Genomic DNA, 16,205 nt, shown 5'->3' with positions numbered 1-16,205 from the left:
TCGAACCCTTCAGGCAATAGCCATCCCGTTACTCAGTCTCCGTCTCCGGCATTTTCCCGAACCGGAAAACTGTGTGTGTGTCCACCTGCGGGCGTGAAGGGACACGTGCAATGAACAGATCGTCTAGGCCCTGAGGTCCAAGACGACCTCGACCTGAAGCCCACAGGACAGGACCAGGGATGGGTTTGTTTTTTTCTCTCTCACTGCACAATCGGCTACAAAATCAGAAAACTCACATGCAAAAGGAAGCAATATCCTCATACAGCTCCCTGTACGAGCTCCATGAGCCTTCACACCTGGGGAGCAGGTCCTATTAACGTCCCCATTTTTACACGGGAGTAAAATGAGGCAGAGATGTGGAAACGCTTGTCCAAGGTCACACGGCCACACCTGCCTGGGGCTCAACCCCAGGCAGCTCGGTTCCAGGCTCTACACCCTGAACTGCTATCCTATGGCATGGCCAAGGCACAGAGGTCATCCGCTGGAATTAGGGAACTGCTAGAGGAACACAATATAAACAAGGAAAGCTTGTATTCCCCATTTAAAAAATATATTTAGGGGCGTCTGGGTGGCTCAATGGGTTAAAACCTATGCCTTCAGCTCAGGTCATGATCCCAGGGTCCTGGGATCGAGCCCCGCATCAGGCTCTCTGCTCAGCAGGAAGCCCGTTTCCCTTCCGTCTCTCTCTGCCTGCCTCTCTGCCTACTTGCGATCTCTGTCTGGCAAATAAATAAATAAAATCTTTAAAAAATATATACATATATTTATTTCTACTATGTATGCATGTGAAAATTTTGTGCAGTAAAATTTTTAACTTAAATCTTTAACGTTTTACTTGCTTTCAAAGCATCTTTTGAGAAAGAACAAAAAAGTTTTTTGGAAGGGGTCCCCTGTCTATGTTATCAATCGTAACAACAACAAAGCAAACCAGAATTTGCTTAATATTTGCTATTAATAAAAGTCATCATGTATAGTGTCTAACCATGTAATTTCTGAAATTAATTTTTAGGTACTGTTTATATGACTGAAAGCAGGAAATTTGCCATTTTTTTATTTGGATATTTTGTGTGGGGATTTCTACTCCATAGAAATGTTAAAGGCCAGTGCAGCACAGAGTGAATAATCAAAGCATTTATCCACTTTGAAGATAAGGAAAGGATGGAGTTAGGGGTAATCAGCACATCCAGGAAGTGAATCCTTGAACCATACCCCAAGAGAACTATAAAACAGTGTTCTAATCTGGCTGGAGACCCTACCCGCCTGCCCACTGGTGAACTGTGCAGTCCCACTTACATGCAGGTGTTTGACGGCACGGGGCTCTGAGTGTAGTTTCTCTTATAAGTTTACCATTTTCTCTCTCTAGCTCACCTCATTGCAAGAACACAGTATGTAACACAAATACAAAATATGTGTTAATCAACCATTTATTATTATCTGCAGGCTTCCTTCCAGTCAACAGTAGGGTGTTAGCAGTTAAGTTTTGGGAGAGTCAGAAGTTACACTCAGATTTCCAACTGAGCAGGGGGGTCTGTGCCCCGAACCCCCTTGTTGTTCAAGGGACAACTGTACTACACACGCCCACATGTGCATCCCCTCTAGGTAATTTAACTGCGCTCAGCCCACAAAAATCAATGACTTGCCTCATGTTCTGTTTCTTTCTTTCTTTTTTTTTTTTTATATACTAGGTATTTTTTTTTTTTTAAGATTTTATCTTTCTGATAGAGAGAGCATGAGCACAAGCTGGGGGTGCACAGGCAAAGTGAGAAACAAGGTCCCCACCGAGCAGGGAGCCCGATGTGGGGCTCGATGCCATGACCCTGAGACTGTGATCTGAGCCAAAGGCAGATGCTTAACCGACTAAGCCCACCCAGGCGCCCCTGTATCTTCATCCTTTTATTCTATATTCAATAACCAATTTTTACAATTTATGGTATATCACTGAAATATTTGGTCATTTTTATTTCCTGAGTCAAAAATTAATTGACCTTTAGAAAGCAAATATCCAGTAACAAAATCAGACACACCGAAAAGTTAATAAATGAATTTCCCCGATTCAGGACAGAAAGTTACCAGTAAAAGTAACAAACCACAAACACAAATATTCAAACAAAGACAAACAAAAAAATGTGTCTGGATCCTAAACAGAAGCAAATTTTCTCCTCTTATACTCAAGTTTAATTTGCAGCTGAAGAAAAGGAGAAAGAAGTTGGAGCGGCACACTGTGAGCCCTGCTGGAGAAAGCCTGTGTGGCGAGCACTCAGGGGCTTTGATTTCAAACCCGGCGCTTGGGACAGCCACTGTTATTAAAAGGCTGTGAACTGGAAACGTATTTTGGTCATTGGCATGCAAATGAGCATACCAAGTGTCCTAATTTCCTTGTATAATTCTATTTATCTACATAGTAGTAGCTTAGGAGAGCTCTGGAAGCTAACCAAAAACTTCAGGGGGTACTTATATATGCAAAGATTTATATACACACGTATTTGTGCTTACGTACACACACACACACACACACAACTGAAGGCTATTTCTGGTCAGTAGGTACTTGGAGAAGTCCTGCAAAGTATAATAAATACGCAAAGTTTCCTGCCAGATCCACAATCCACAAGAAAAGACTCACCTTTGGGCTTCTTCTTTTTGTTTTTCTAATTCTATGATTTTTCGCTCTTGTTCTTTCTGTTTCAGACGTTCAGCCTCTATGGACTTCTGTTTCTGGAGCTGTTGCTTATTATGGATTTCTCTTAGTTCCTATAAACAATCAGGGAACAATTCACTTAATGACACCAGGTGACAGGCATCTCCACCGTTTATCAGCATGCAGCATTTTCATAGTGGGGAAGTCTAGCCATTTAGAAGACAAACACACAGATTTGAAAAATGTTAACTTGGAAAGCTGAAATCAGTCTACATTTTGACATGACTGATCTCCAAGAGCTGTTCCAAATTATGTTTTAGTGAGTCATAAAACATTACACCATTTTCCATTACATTCTTTGGAAGGAACTTGCTAGTGACGGGTATTAGAGAAGCTACGTTGTTCAAGTCTTGGCAACAGACATGGACTTAACCAGTTTTAAGGTATGGTGATGATCATCAATAAAACCCTGAGGTACTGCTGATAACGAATCAACACCAGCCTCTGCTGGCTTGGAAAACACACACCACCTCCATCAAAACCTCCCTTTCTTATGCTAGGCGACCTTAGACCGAATGGACATCTCTCTGCTCCACAACCCTGACTGTCCCCACCACATCACACCCTTCCAGAGCATCTTCTCTTGCTAAATCCAAGTATGAAGCTGTCGACTTCCTCCAAACTAACCCATCAGACGGGCTGAAAACAAATGCGGTAACATGACTGTCACCATGTTGGATTGGACCCAACTTCCTCATTTGGTATCATTCCCCAGGAAAAATGGAGATTTCCTTAGCAAACTACTGAAACAAAATGCATTTTATGATATTAAAGTACTCAAGTCAGAAGTTTAAACACCCTAAAGTGTGAAGAATAAAGAAATGCCTGTTGAGGGGGAACCCTCGATTCCATACAGGAACCCAACGGTCACTAGCAGATTCAGTCACCAAGACTCCTCTTGCTTGTGTCAACAATAAATCAGATGAGTCAGTATCCAGTACAGCCAAGGATGCATTTCCAGTTGACTTCCTCATCTGGGTAACTAAGGCTGGTCCCCCACGCCCTGGGGTCCCTTTGGTGAGATACAAGAACTAACATTAAGACCACCCTGTCTTCTTCATCTTGTTCACTAGTCAAGTCCAAATGGGCAGGTTTCCTCCTGCCTTGAAAACCTCCCTTTAGGTTCATTCGGAGATGGAACAAAGGCAGAGCACTGTCTAGAGAAGATCAGTGTTGTTATAGTGTTATAATGCACTCATTCCTAGAGAAAAGCCCTAAGGGGTAGGAAAACCTTCTGCTAGCTAAACGGTTCTCAGGATAAAGATTTTTTTTTAAATTTATTTATTTGACAGAGAGAGAGAGATCACAAGTAGGCAGAGAGGTAGGCAGAAGAGAGGGAAGCAGGCTCCCCGCCGAGCAGAGAGCCCGACGTGGTGCTCAATCTCAGGACCCCGAGATCATGACCTAGCCGAAGGCAGTGGCTATCCCACTGAGCCGCCCAGGAGCCCTGTTCTCAGGATAAAGAGCGAGCACATGGATGCATATTTTATAAACCAGAAGTGAGTTTGAGAGATCCTAAAAGGAAGCAGTGAGATATAAGAAAAAGTGTCTGGAGATCAGAAAGTTAGGGGGAGATCGTACTGAGGGGGAACAGGGGAATCACTGGAGGTCAGCAGGCCCTGGAAAGGCAGGGAAGGAAGGAAGGGACTTTGGTGGGGAACCAGCAGATAAGACTGGGACTATCTAGGCAGGATGCAGCAGAAAGAAACAACTCTGTTGGGTCCACAGTGGTGGACTCTGCCCTAGGCATGTGCCCTGGGCATGTGACTTGGATTTGATATTTTAGAGACAAAAGGGAAAAAGGGGCCACTTCTGATTTTTAGAGTAATCTGTACTCTTGGCTCAGTTAATATATCTATGTGAAAAGGAAAACTGCAGAGGGGTGATATTAAATCAGTCTCTACAGGGGCGTCTGGGTGGCTCAGTGGGTTAAGCCTCTGCCTTTGGCTCAGGTCATGATCTCAGGGTCCTGGGATCGGGTCCTGCATTGGGCTCTCTGCTCAGCTGGGCGCCTGTTTCCCCTCTCTCTCTCTGCCTGCTGCTCTGCCTACTTGTGATCTCTCTCTGTCAAATAAATAAATAAAATCTTTAAAAAATCAATCAATCTATCTATCTACCTATCTCTACAGTCCTAAAAGAGGGACCCAAAAGGTAGGTCCTGCAGAGACAGCGATGGCCTGCCCCATCATTAGCCCAGTGGCTGAGACCTTTTAAAAGGAAGGGGAAAAAGTGACTGAAATGTTTCCTTTTCTTACTTTAAAATTTCACCTTAAAAAAAATAATAAAAATTTAAAAAATAGAATTTCACCTTTGGTTGCATAAAATTCTTTTTTTTTTTTTTAAAGATTTTATTTATTTATTTGACAGAGAGAGATCACAAGTAGGCAGAGAGGCAGGCAGAGAGAGAGAGAGAGGAGGAAGCAGGCTCCCCGCTAAGCAGAGAGCCCGATGCGGGACTCGATCCCAGGACCCTGAGATCATGACCTGAGCCGAAGGCAGCGGCTTAACCCACTGAGCCACCCAGGCACCCCGGTTGCATAAAATTCTTAAACAGGTTCAGAAAGAATAATTTACGACAACAGACAACAATTGAAAGTACTGAACTGGGAAAAAAAGAAACCTGGATTCTGATCTCAAGTCCCTGATCTTCAGCCAACAGCTGAATCAGAGTGGATGACCCCTGGGTTTTCTTTCTGCTTTAAGATCTGTTAAATTTTTCAACACTGTTGATTACATAAAAAAATTAGTCCTTATTTATTTCAGTGTCTCTTATATTCAGGGTTTTAGTCTTCTTATAGGAATAAACCAAAAAGGCATACCTAGTAAGCAAAATAACCAAGCTGAAATTAAATACAAAGGAGTAAGAAATGGCAGGGGAAGAGGAACCTTTGAGTTTGGTGTTCAGGAGTCTGATTATGTATTAAAAGAGAAAAGCTATTACTTTACCCAGGAAAAATGTATCTCTAGGCAGAGTGATATTCAAAATATTTAACAACAGCAACTGGAGTGAACCCTACCCGTGATGTACCAATGCACCTAAGAAAAGTGGTTTTCCACTTTACCAAACAATTACAATGCATATTTCCTTCCTATACAGGCCTCTACTGATTGAACATTAACTTACAGATCATTAATTACCAGATACAAAGTCAAGACAGGCAGCAGTAAAGCTAGGAATGTCTTAGGAGGCACAATAAAATAAAAAGCAATAGGAAGTGAATTTAAAGAAGCTACAGGAAGAAAATCATGTTATTAATAAGACAGTTTTTAAAACCAATTTTTAAATTTATCAAATATCCAAGAAGGAAGATATTTTGCAATTTTAAAACCGCATTTATTTTGGAGGTCAGCCTCACTAACAGGCAAGGCTGAACCCAACCCTGAACCGTTCACACGTATGTTGCAGCTTCAAGTGCCTCCCAGGAACTGGAGTAGGCAGGGGCATAAAGTCACAGATGTCAGATAAGGTAACAGAAGGCCCTGGCATCTCATGATCTAGAGGTGAAGACGGCGAAGTCTTTCTATCATTCCCTTCAACCAATTCAAGTACTGCTGCGCACAGCCCTGCACAATCGAGATGCGGCCAAGAGGCAGGCACCCCAGGTCTCTCTCTCTTTGGACTTGGGAGCTTAAGACAAAGCAGAAAATTCACGATTCCGAAACTTGACAACTTTTTTCTAAAAGTTGAACTTCTAGGAGGGCAATCTACAGAATGAAGGAAGATTTCTGAGCATGACATGGGCCTTGTGGGGTGCAGTCCCTTCATGTGGTAGACAAAGGGCTTTGTACAGCTCCGTCCTTCCCTTTCAACACTACTGTTTAAGATACTCAGATACTCAAGTGCAGTCAGTTATTTAAAAGTGCCCTTTTTTTTTTTTTTTTAATTTGACACAGAGAGAGATCACAAGTAGGCGGAGAGAGGGTGGGGGGAAACAGCTCCCTGCCAAGCAGAGAGTCCCATTTGGGGCTTGATCCCAGGACCCTGGGATCATGACCTGAGTCGTAAGGCAGAGGCTTTAACCCACTGAGCCACCTAGGTGCTGCTAAGAGTGTGCCCTTTTAATGCCTTCAGGGAAACATTTCTAAGGTAACAAATAAATCTGTTATCATTAAGTTATCTATTTAGGAAACGACAAAACCACTGGGAGAAGCAGCCATGAAAAACCTCACGATGTGAATTTTAACACCTTTTCCTGGTGGTCAACCTCATCGAGGTAACCCTGCACGTCCTATTAAGTCTTATCACAGTTATTTCTCTATTCTAACGAAGATAAAGACAGAAAAATAAGAAATTACTGAGAACCAAGATTCATGACCTCCCTTGTGGCTCGTCCTAAAGTTAGTTTTTTCTAAAATCAATAACCCTACAACAATCACACTTAATTGGTTGGATATTCATTGAGCAATTTTGATTTTTCTTCTCTGAGTTCTATTCAAGGATATGAGATGATTTACATAGGCACAGTGCGTGGTAATTTGATATTACCTCTTAAGAGAGCATAATGCCTTTCTTAATCAAGAAAAAGTAATTAAACATGCATCAAAGAAGTTTCAGCTATGTGTTATAAGTATGTAAGAAAAATAAAACTACAGAATGTGTAGTGTGTGTAAATTAAAGAGATAAGACCTTTATCACCAAGAGTTTCTTCAGCAGGGTCTATGAACAAGCTTTGCCTCTGGGAACACTATGAGACAGCATGAAAACTGGGGTATACAGCCATTTTTCCTGCAGAGAAGGCTCAGAGCTTTTACTAGATTCTGAAGAGGGTCTTTGATCTAATTCAGATTAGGAACCACAATAGGAAGATAGCTGGCATATAAGATTCCATCATGTATTAGCAAAGATAAATAAAAATAAGCTTGCTTTTTTTTAAAAAAAAACTTTCTTCCTTCAACTCAGGGGGGAAAAAAAAAATCACTCATTTCCCCTAAAGAATTAAGATATTTGTACCATAAAACATCTTTGGACATCCTATGGCATACAGCCAAAGTATTTCAAAAGCAATATGCCGGACAAATTGAATACTCCAGAAGATTCAACTCGTTCTTTGCCCTGAGAAACATGGCTTGCGTTCAAATTTCCTAATGACAGTTGTTTTATTGCTACGCAAGGGGCGCAGAATCCCTTGACTTAAAAACTCCATTAACCCTTTATTTGGACTCAGAAACACTAAAAAATAAGTGTATTATGTGAAGTGGTGTTACTGGGAATACAGAATAGTATCCAGCAGAACAATACGTATGGGATGCCTTTTCATAAACATTACTTTATATAAATGCTTGTGAAGAGACAAAAACATTAACTAGCAATAGTGACCTGGAAAGGCTAGTAGTTCATGGACATTTATTGCTCATTTGGTCATTAAATTATTTTGAAGGATTATTCTGCTTCTTGCTTTTACCTCAGGCTGTCTCTTGGAAACGTGAGACCAAATAAACACATGTTAATTACTTGAAATTCATGAGCTCAACATTTTAGATCAAAATAAAGCTGTTTAGGACACATCTCTTATGCTTATAATAATCTTCATTCTGTTAATATGAAATGGACCTACGAAACTGATTTTTGCCGGTATCAAAAATTTCAAGTGTTTGTTTTAGCTCAACCTAATACCTACAGAAGTCAAAAGCAGAAGTGCTTTTATATAAATATATATGTCACTTTATTTCTCACCCAGGGAGATTATATAGCACACAGTATCAGAATTTTTAAAAAGCTTTTTGAGTTTAAAAATATAGTTTTAAAATATCCCAAGGAAACGGTTATGAAACAGACTAAAAGCCATTAAAAAAAAAAGCCAATCAACAAACCCAGTGAGGACAGGGAAAGTTGTACCAGCATGGAAAAATCTGAAAAGTAGCTATTGCAAAACATAGAAACTGTACCCAAATCAAAGTAAACTGAGGGTCCACTCATCACAAAATTATAAAATATATTTGTTCTTGATGCATTAAAATGGGCAGATTACAAAAAAATATATACTCATCAGTTAAATTCTGAGAGGGGTATATTAATGTTTAAAAACATTCTAAATCTGAAGTCATTATTCAACCAAACAGGAATTCCAGTTCCCCACGGAACGAATGGTAGTCAGTCTATTGTAAGTGCTATGTGACAGCCAGAGATGAATGCACTGGAGTGTGTGTGTGCATCTGCGTGCGTGCGAAAGGGTGAGAAGACAGGTGGACAGAAGAGGGAGAAGAGCTAGAAAATCCTGTCCTCTCTGTACGTAGAGCTAATTAAGAATCTTCACCCATGTCTCCCAAGAGGCTTTGGTATCTACCCTGCTGTTACCAAGAAAACGGACTCTGTTTTGTCCTGAAAATCTGAGTTTTCCCAAAATGTCTCAGTTTCATCTTATAAATCAATAACCCATTACTTTAAATACAGGTTATTCTAAACCATAAAATGGTCAAAGGCTCTGGCTAAACAAGAGAATTAAAAAAAATGTTTTTTCAAAAGATTGAATTCTACATTTTTCCCTTCCCCAAATGACCTTTTGTTAAGCATTTTTTTCAAGACCTCAAAAGGAAAACCCACACCATAAAAGAAGCCAACCAACCAACCAAGCCTGTGGGTACAGCCCAGAGTCTGGTATATGTAACACCTGTTAATTCTTTTGAGGCTCGGGCACGTTCTGATTTTTTTCTTTATTCAAGGAATCTGCATAAAGTTTCCACAATCACAAGTACATTGAATGAGAGAGTTTTATTACTTTCTGTGCTGGACAGGTCTTTTCATAAGGATCATACAGGTAAAAAGAAAATTTAAGCATGAACAAAAGCAGACAGCAAAGCATGAAACAGCCAAACGTCATTCTACTAACAGAAGAAAGCAATGTTGTTTTTTTATTTGAGTTTACGCTGATTTCTCTTGCTGTCTCTGCTGTCTCTGTACCTCCTCTTTCTGGATCTTTTTCTTTCCTTCATTATTTCCCTTACTTGCATTTTTTTTTCCTGATTCTCATTCTATTCTGCAGTTTGTTCTCCAGCTCTTTTGTCTTTTTCCCTGGTTGCTAAACATTTTGCCCTTCACTGCCTTCCTCATGAATGAGGCTGCCGTGAAAGCAAGTGTCTGAAACCAAGAATATAAAAGCCTCAGTTAAACCCAAACCCCTTATTTACTATAACTGGCATTCTCATTTTAACATCAACTCAGTTCTTAGGAACAATTTTTCAGACAGGTATCATATGGGCAGAAGTTCTCTCTCTTAACAGTCTCTTGTGTCTAAGAAGCCTGGATTTCCCAAGTATATTTAAAAAATACAATGCGTAATTCTGAGTTGGTCTGAAATACTCAATTTTGCTAAGAAATAAAATACTGTCCATTTTTAGAATAGTATTACTGACTATAATACTGTCTCCCATTTGATGGAAATACGCACACGGAACCAAATCACGGGTGAGTGCTGTCTTTCAAAATTTCACGGCCAAGTGGCCAATCCAATGACCTATTAAAATACTTGCTATGAAGACAAGACCACAGTTTACAGTACCTTATCTAGCCTGTAGTTCGGGGCTTCCACCACACACACGATTTGTCAAAAGGACACGATTTATACTCCACAATTTATGGTAACTAATCATTGACTTTGACAAAGAAGGCTTCGCGCCCATGGGAAACTCTCTTAGACACAGAGCACTCGACTGCGTGGGGGAAACGAGCACAGAGCTGGAGATAGTTCATCTCTCTTCATCTGAGAAGGAGGTGCGTTGCCTGAGAAGGGCATGGGCACCTTCAGAAAGGAGTTTAAGGGGATGACGCAGCCCAGGAGAAGGGCCAGGCCCGGCAATATGGCCTCCTCCATTGACACTGACTGGAAGAAAGAAATGCTCTAACGTACACGTCATTCACATTAGGACTTGTTGCCCAGCACACAGTAACTAGACGGGAATCAACACCGACTCAAGCTTTTCAACATGAAACACACCGTCTTGCCTCTCTGAGTGCAGAGTCTCTCATGTGGCACACACTTAACGCCTTGAAAACTGTAAGCCGTACAATATGTTGCCACCCTGTATCATAGTTAAGATACGAAAATATGGAATATTAGGCTGTCCGTGTCAAAGAAAACTGGTACAAGTGACTATTAACATTGCCAAGGGCAAGGAGAAGTCAAGTGCTTCTATTTGAAAAGTCCCTGTTGGTAACATTATTTGACACTTGCTAGAACCACAATTTCATACCTATAGGTAAGGCACCATATGTAAGAAAAATAATGACAGGAATATCTCTATGTGCCTAAGGCACACAGCTTCTTCAAAAAATATTAAGAGTTTTTGATTTTCATGTAAAATTAAGTAAAAGGAGAAGTTCATAGAAAATGTTTAAATTGATGTTTCTAGAAAATGAATGCGAGAACTAGTGATTTCTTAGTATGAGAAAATATTTGTTGCATACAGAGTACATTTTAAAAGCAGAATAAGTATGGTAAACAAATAGGATCCACTAAAGTAAAAGTTTAAGTATTATTTTTCATTAGCAATAATTACAAACAAAATCCATTATTCATGATTAAATCCCTGGTCAAATATTTCATCTGATCATCAGAAAGCTGAAATTTACTGTTCATATAAAAGGCAGGAGAAATACAAAGGATGCTAATCAGGGGATTTCTAGCACAAAAGAGTCAATATCTCAGTGCGCTACCGTATCTGACCCCCTGCCCTCCCCACTGCTGGCTCCACCACCCCCAGCCCTTTCCTATGACCTTAAAAAAGCAGAGTCTATTTGCTACACTGGGATTCCTCTGCTTCTCTTCTCAAGTAATTCTTGGTTTGGGATGATAAATTAGAAAATGAAAGACAGTTGCATCTTGGGATTATTTATCAAATACATAAATATCACATCTATTAGGTAACTGTCTATAAAAATACACGGAAAAATAGCTTTGTCAGAAAGGAAAGAAGGAGCCCTCGATTTCTATGAGATCAGGAAGAGGACTCTAGAGACCTTTTGTTTCGTATATCTGAATCTAGAGCTATTTAAAATCATAACTGTAATTGTAAACACGCTGTATGTTTTCAGTATGTTGCTACCTAGATGAAACATACACTGGCTAACCTGACTGCAAAAGTAATCTTTTTCCCCCTTGAATTAATGACTTCAGCATCTCCATCATTGGTTACCTGGTCTTGGGTGAGGAACCAGGAATGTAATTCTACCTCAAGTGAAGAGAAAGCAGAGACTCCTAAAAGAAGAATGAATCTGAACTTGGTAGAAAAGACTGAATCAGTTATGTTTTAAAGGGGGGGGGGATAAAACATACCTACTCTGTAAACTCTTCTGTGTTTAAGAAACTAAATACAGGGCTCCTGGGTGGCTCAGTTGCCTAACTGACTGCCTCTGGCTCAGGTCGTGATCCTGGAGTCATGAGATCGAATCCCACATTAGGGAATAAATAAAATCTTTAAAAAAAAAAAAAAAAAGAAGGAAAGAAAAGAAAAGAGGGTCACCTGGGTGGCTCAGTGGGTTAAAGCCTCCGCCTTCAGCTCAGGTCATAATCTCGGGGTCCTGGGATCGAGCCCCACATCAGACTCTCTGCACAGGAGGGAGCCTGCTTCCCTTCCTCTCTCTCTGCCTGCCTCTCTGCCTACTTGTCATCTCTGTCAAATAAATTAATAAAATCTTAAAAAAAAAAAAAAACAAGAAGAAACTAAATACATTTAAGATATCCTGATCATGGTCTTATCCCTCAGAATCTGGGCAAAACAAGAGTGCTTATGTGACCTTCTAAGTTAGGGATTGCACACGACTTCAAGTTTGCATCAAAAGAAGCGAGTAACTTATTGAAAGCAGTTGTCTACCAGAGAAATATGGAAATTGATTTTTTTTCACTGGAATCCTCATTTGGGGAGTCAGTCACTGAATATAGGTTTAACACTCCGCTCAACTAAGTTTATATTCTGCATGCCATAAGGCACTCTTCAGTGTCTCCATACCAAGCCGCTAACGACTGAATAAAACTTTCTCTAGGAGAACAAGCTATGTGACTATAAAATAAAACTGTTAAGTCCTACATTTTCTTCTCTACTCTCCAGCTGGTTTCCTTCTGGGAGGGGAGGTTTCAGAGGTAGCGAGTCCACACCATCAGATAAGATGCGTGAGATGACTGGATGATCGCCAAAGTTTCACTCCCAGCAAGGCAGAAGTAATTTTTGCATCATTAGCGTGAATGCTGTGAAGACACTGCTAGACCCGAGAGGCACTGAGGAAACCCCAGGGGTTGGAATGCTGGCTTTCCTGGTCTGTCTCATCGTACAATGATGATAGCTACTAATGAACACGTGCTCTAAAGTCAGGGGGAAAATGATTCCTATTTTCCAACATCATCTAACATCATCCAACATCATTTTCCAACATCCTTTTCCAACAAGGAAAAGGAGACTCAGGAGACTGTATCTAAAATCAGCCTCTAGGGTTGTCTCAATCACATTATAAATCTTTTGATGCTTCAATTTAACTGTTTCTGTTTTGGTTTCACCAGACAGGAGAGGAATACTAAAAAAAGTAATTGTAAGGCAATAAAATGTATTTGTTAAGGCCTCCAAATGAGTTGTTAAATAAAATAATAAAGCTACACTGGCTCATCCTTTTTCACACTCTACATTAAATTTGAAGTGAATAATGGAGAACAAAACAAAATAAAAATGGAAGACAGCACTGCTCTTATTTCAGAATGAGTATATTTGGGGAAAGGAATAGAGTGGAAGGAAAGGCTGGGGCCAGCCTTTGTGTCAGCAGCTCTAAGTCAAGACAACATCGGTCAATTACACACAGCAAGAGGGACTGAAGCCACCTCAGCAGGTGTTCTCTTCGGCAAAGGCAATGGTGTTCCAATAGGCCAAAACACACCATAAACAGGCTAGGCATTTCGGGGGAAAAAAAAAAAATTACCCACTGCAGCATCATCCTCTAATACATGAACTTTGCTTTGGGAGTCATTTTGCAAGAAAAAGGAATCTTAAGAATAAGGCAGAAATCTGGACTACTGCCTAGGTTCAGAAGAGACCCAAATGTTTAACCGTTTATGTTCCAAGAGACTATTAAAAAGCACTGTGATCATATTCTTTTTGCCTGCAATAGTGACAAGTCACAGTGAGAATTCATGTGGGCATTTTTACTGTGTTTATTCTCAAGACAGAGAAGCTCTACTTTCCATACTTACTTATCTCATACCATCATATATGTGTAAGTGTGGAACGTACATATACCCTCCCACACACACACACACAGATTCTGTGTAAGAATGAAAGCAAAGATAAACACTAAGAAGTTGGGTCAAATAATATGTCCCCTAAGAGCACTTGCCTGGCATTGTACAATGGAGAAAAATTTCATTACCTTTTACTCTGGGGGGGGCAGGAGAAGCAAAAATTGAATTTCAATTCAAAGGCCAACTAAATATCACAAATACGCTTTCTAATTTTTTCCTATTTTTAATAATAAAATAGTTTTCCTTTTTCCAGTGCCAAACGCAAAATTACCCAGAGTTAAGTATAAAATATTTTGAGATGGAAAACAAAACTGAGTGTTTGAAAAACAGTGGGAACTCCATTTCTTTTAAGAACAGATTGATAATGGGGCGGCTGGGTGGCTCAGTGGGTTAAGCCTCTGCCTTCGGCTCAGGTCATGATCTCAGGGTCCTGGGATGGAGCCCCGCATTGGGCTCTCTGCTCAGCAGGGAGCCTGCCTCCCCCCTCTCTGCCTACTTGTGATCTCTCTCAAATAAAAATAAATAAACTCTGGGGGAAAAAAAAAAAAGAACATGGTTGATTAAAAACTCCAGTATCTACTTAAATCTATATTATATGTACTCATTGTTGGTAGGACAGTTAAGTGCTTGCATTCTGGTTTTGTTATAAGATAAGAGTTAATGGTTGTAAGATGATAAAGTTGCAAATTAAATCAAATCCAAAGAAGGCTGTCACAACCACTTCCACGTTCCTAAAAGCTCTGGCATTTTCCGGAATTTTACCATGTAAATGTGACAAAACCACATACCACTTTTGCCACAGAGACAAAAGCAATTATTCCATTCAACAGTAACACTTTAAAATGAAAGGTTACGAAATACAGATTTACCTTCAAGGACAATCTTGAAGGTAAGAAGTGGCAGAAAAATTCTTAGTTTAAAAAAAAAAAAAAGAGAGAGAGAAAACCATCCCTTTTTAGCAGTCTTCAAGAATGCTAAAGACTCTTTTGGAGCCTTGCTTTTGGACTTGAACTTGATGGAGTTGTCAACAGACGAGGGGATGGAGACGTAGAAAAACAATCCCGGTTAAAGACAGATGTCGTGTGGGGGCTACTCAGCTTTCATTTACAGATGCCAAATTCATCTCTATATGTTTAGGAGAAAGTGCATTTTGGATTGCATAACACTCATCTTTAAGTATGCAGGTTTGCCGGAAGGCTGACAAAGCAGCATCATAAATTTTTCTCTCTGGAATCGAGTACCAACTCATCACCTTGCCAGTTAGAAAAATTAAAGGGTAGAACATATACGTAGGGACACAGAGAACAGTTACCTTCAGCTGATTATTGAAAATATCAATTTCCTGTAGTTTTGATCTTGTTTCTTTCTCAACTTCATCCAGTTGGTCTCGTAGCTGCTGGCGAGCAAGTTCTTTTACTTCTAACGCCCTTTTGAGTGTCAGAAGTGAATCTCCTATTTTGGAAGAACATTGCAAGATAAGAAAAGCAAATTGGCAATGAGGAAAATGGTTTTTAATGTTCTCATTTCACCGAAGGAGCATCACACCAGTAGAAAAGGAGAAGGCTGACTTTAAAAAGCAAAGACCTACTGTGCAAACTGTTTTGCTGAACTTGCTTGAGTTGGTCATTGAGTATCTGTTTTTCTGGAATAAGTCTTCCGAGCATTTGCTGAGCCTCCTAGGAGAGAAGGAGGAAAGCAAAAATGAACTGACAGGGAAAACTACGTGGACATTCCACCTCCAGGCAGACAGGACCGTTTTCTCATCCCTCAAAGACTCTTCTAAATCTCATCCCAAATCCTACGTTAGAAACTGCCAGTCAGGGCAGTTCTTGCTTTTTTGCCAAGCAATTAACTATGTGCCAAATGCTTTTCACTGAAATAAAGTTAAGACAGTTAGAGCTCTCTTGAGATTTCTTAAATTTTTATTGACTTACTGCCTATTTAGAAGCTTTCAAAAATGTACTTTAAGTACAACTCAGCAGAGAAAACTGAAAGTATCGATCTCTTCCTTGCACTGGGATCCAATGTAAATGCAGTGACTGTTTGTGAACTGACAGTAGTCTGAATAGGAACTACTCTACTCTGAATATTGATACTTAGTAGGGCTGAATTAAGGTTCACCCATACAGCTGAAGACGTAAATAGAAAGAAGAGCTTTCTCATGGTAGAAGCTTGGCTGCCATATGTTTTCCACCATTGAGGATGGACCTAGAATTTTAAACAGGTACATAAAAGTCCTGAACCAACCATTTTTTACCTGATATAAGAAAAAAGTTAACCCACACTGTGAAAGG

At 40.1% G+C, this 16,205-nt stretch overlaps 1 protein-coding gene across 4 annotated transcripts in view; it reads right to left on the bottom strand.

Annotated features, from left to right (window-relative positions):
- Positions 1-16,205, bottom strand: part of ITSN1 (intersectin 1) — a 221,146-nt gene that overhangs the window by 83,739 nt on the left and 121,202 nt on the right. For all 4 annotated transcript variants that reach the window (XM_059392297.1, XM_059392298.1, XM_059392299.1 and 1 more), the window contains exons 15-17: positions 15,500-15,587; positions 15,224-15,363; positions 2,621-2,748 (exon numbers count right to left, since the gene is read on the bottom strand). In XM_059392297.1, the coding sequence (XP_059248280.1) occupies positions 2,621-2,748; positions 15,224-15,363; positions 15,500-15,587 (356 nt within the window). The remainder of the gene's footprint in view (positions 1-2,620; positions 2,749-15,223; positions 15,364-15,499; positions 15,588-16,205) is intronic.

This window comes from Mustela nigripes, chromosome 2 (assembly GCF_022355385.1).
Source record: "Mustela nigripes isolate SB6536 chromosome 2, MUSNIG.SB6536, whole genome shotgun sequence".
Classification (NCBI taxonomy): domain Eukaryota; kingdom Metazoa; phylum Chordata; class Mammalia; order Carnivora; family Mustelidae; genus Mustela; species Mustela nigripes.
This window is presented reverse-complemented; position numbering and strand designations above follow the sequence as displayed.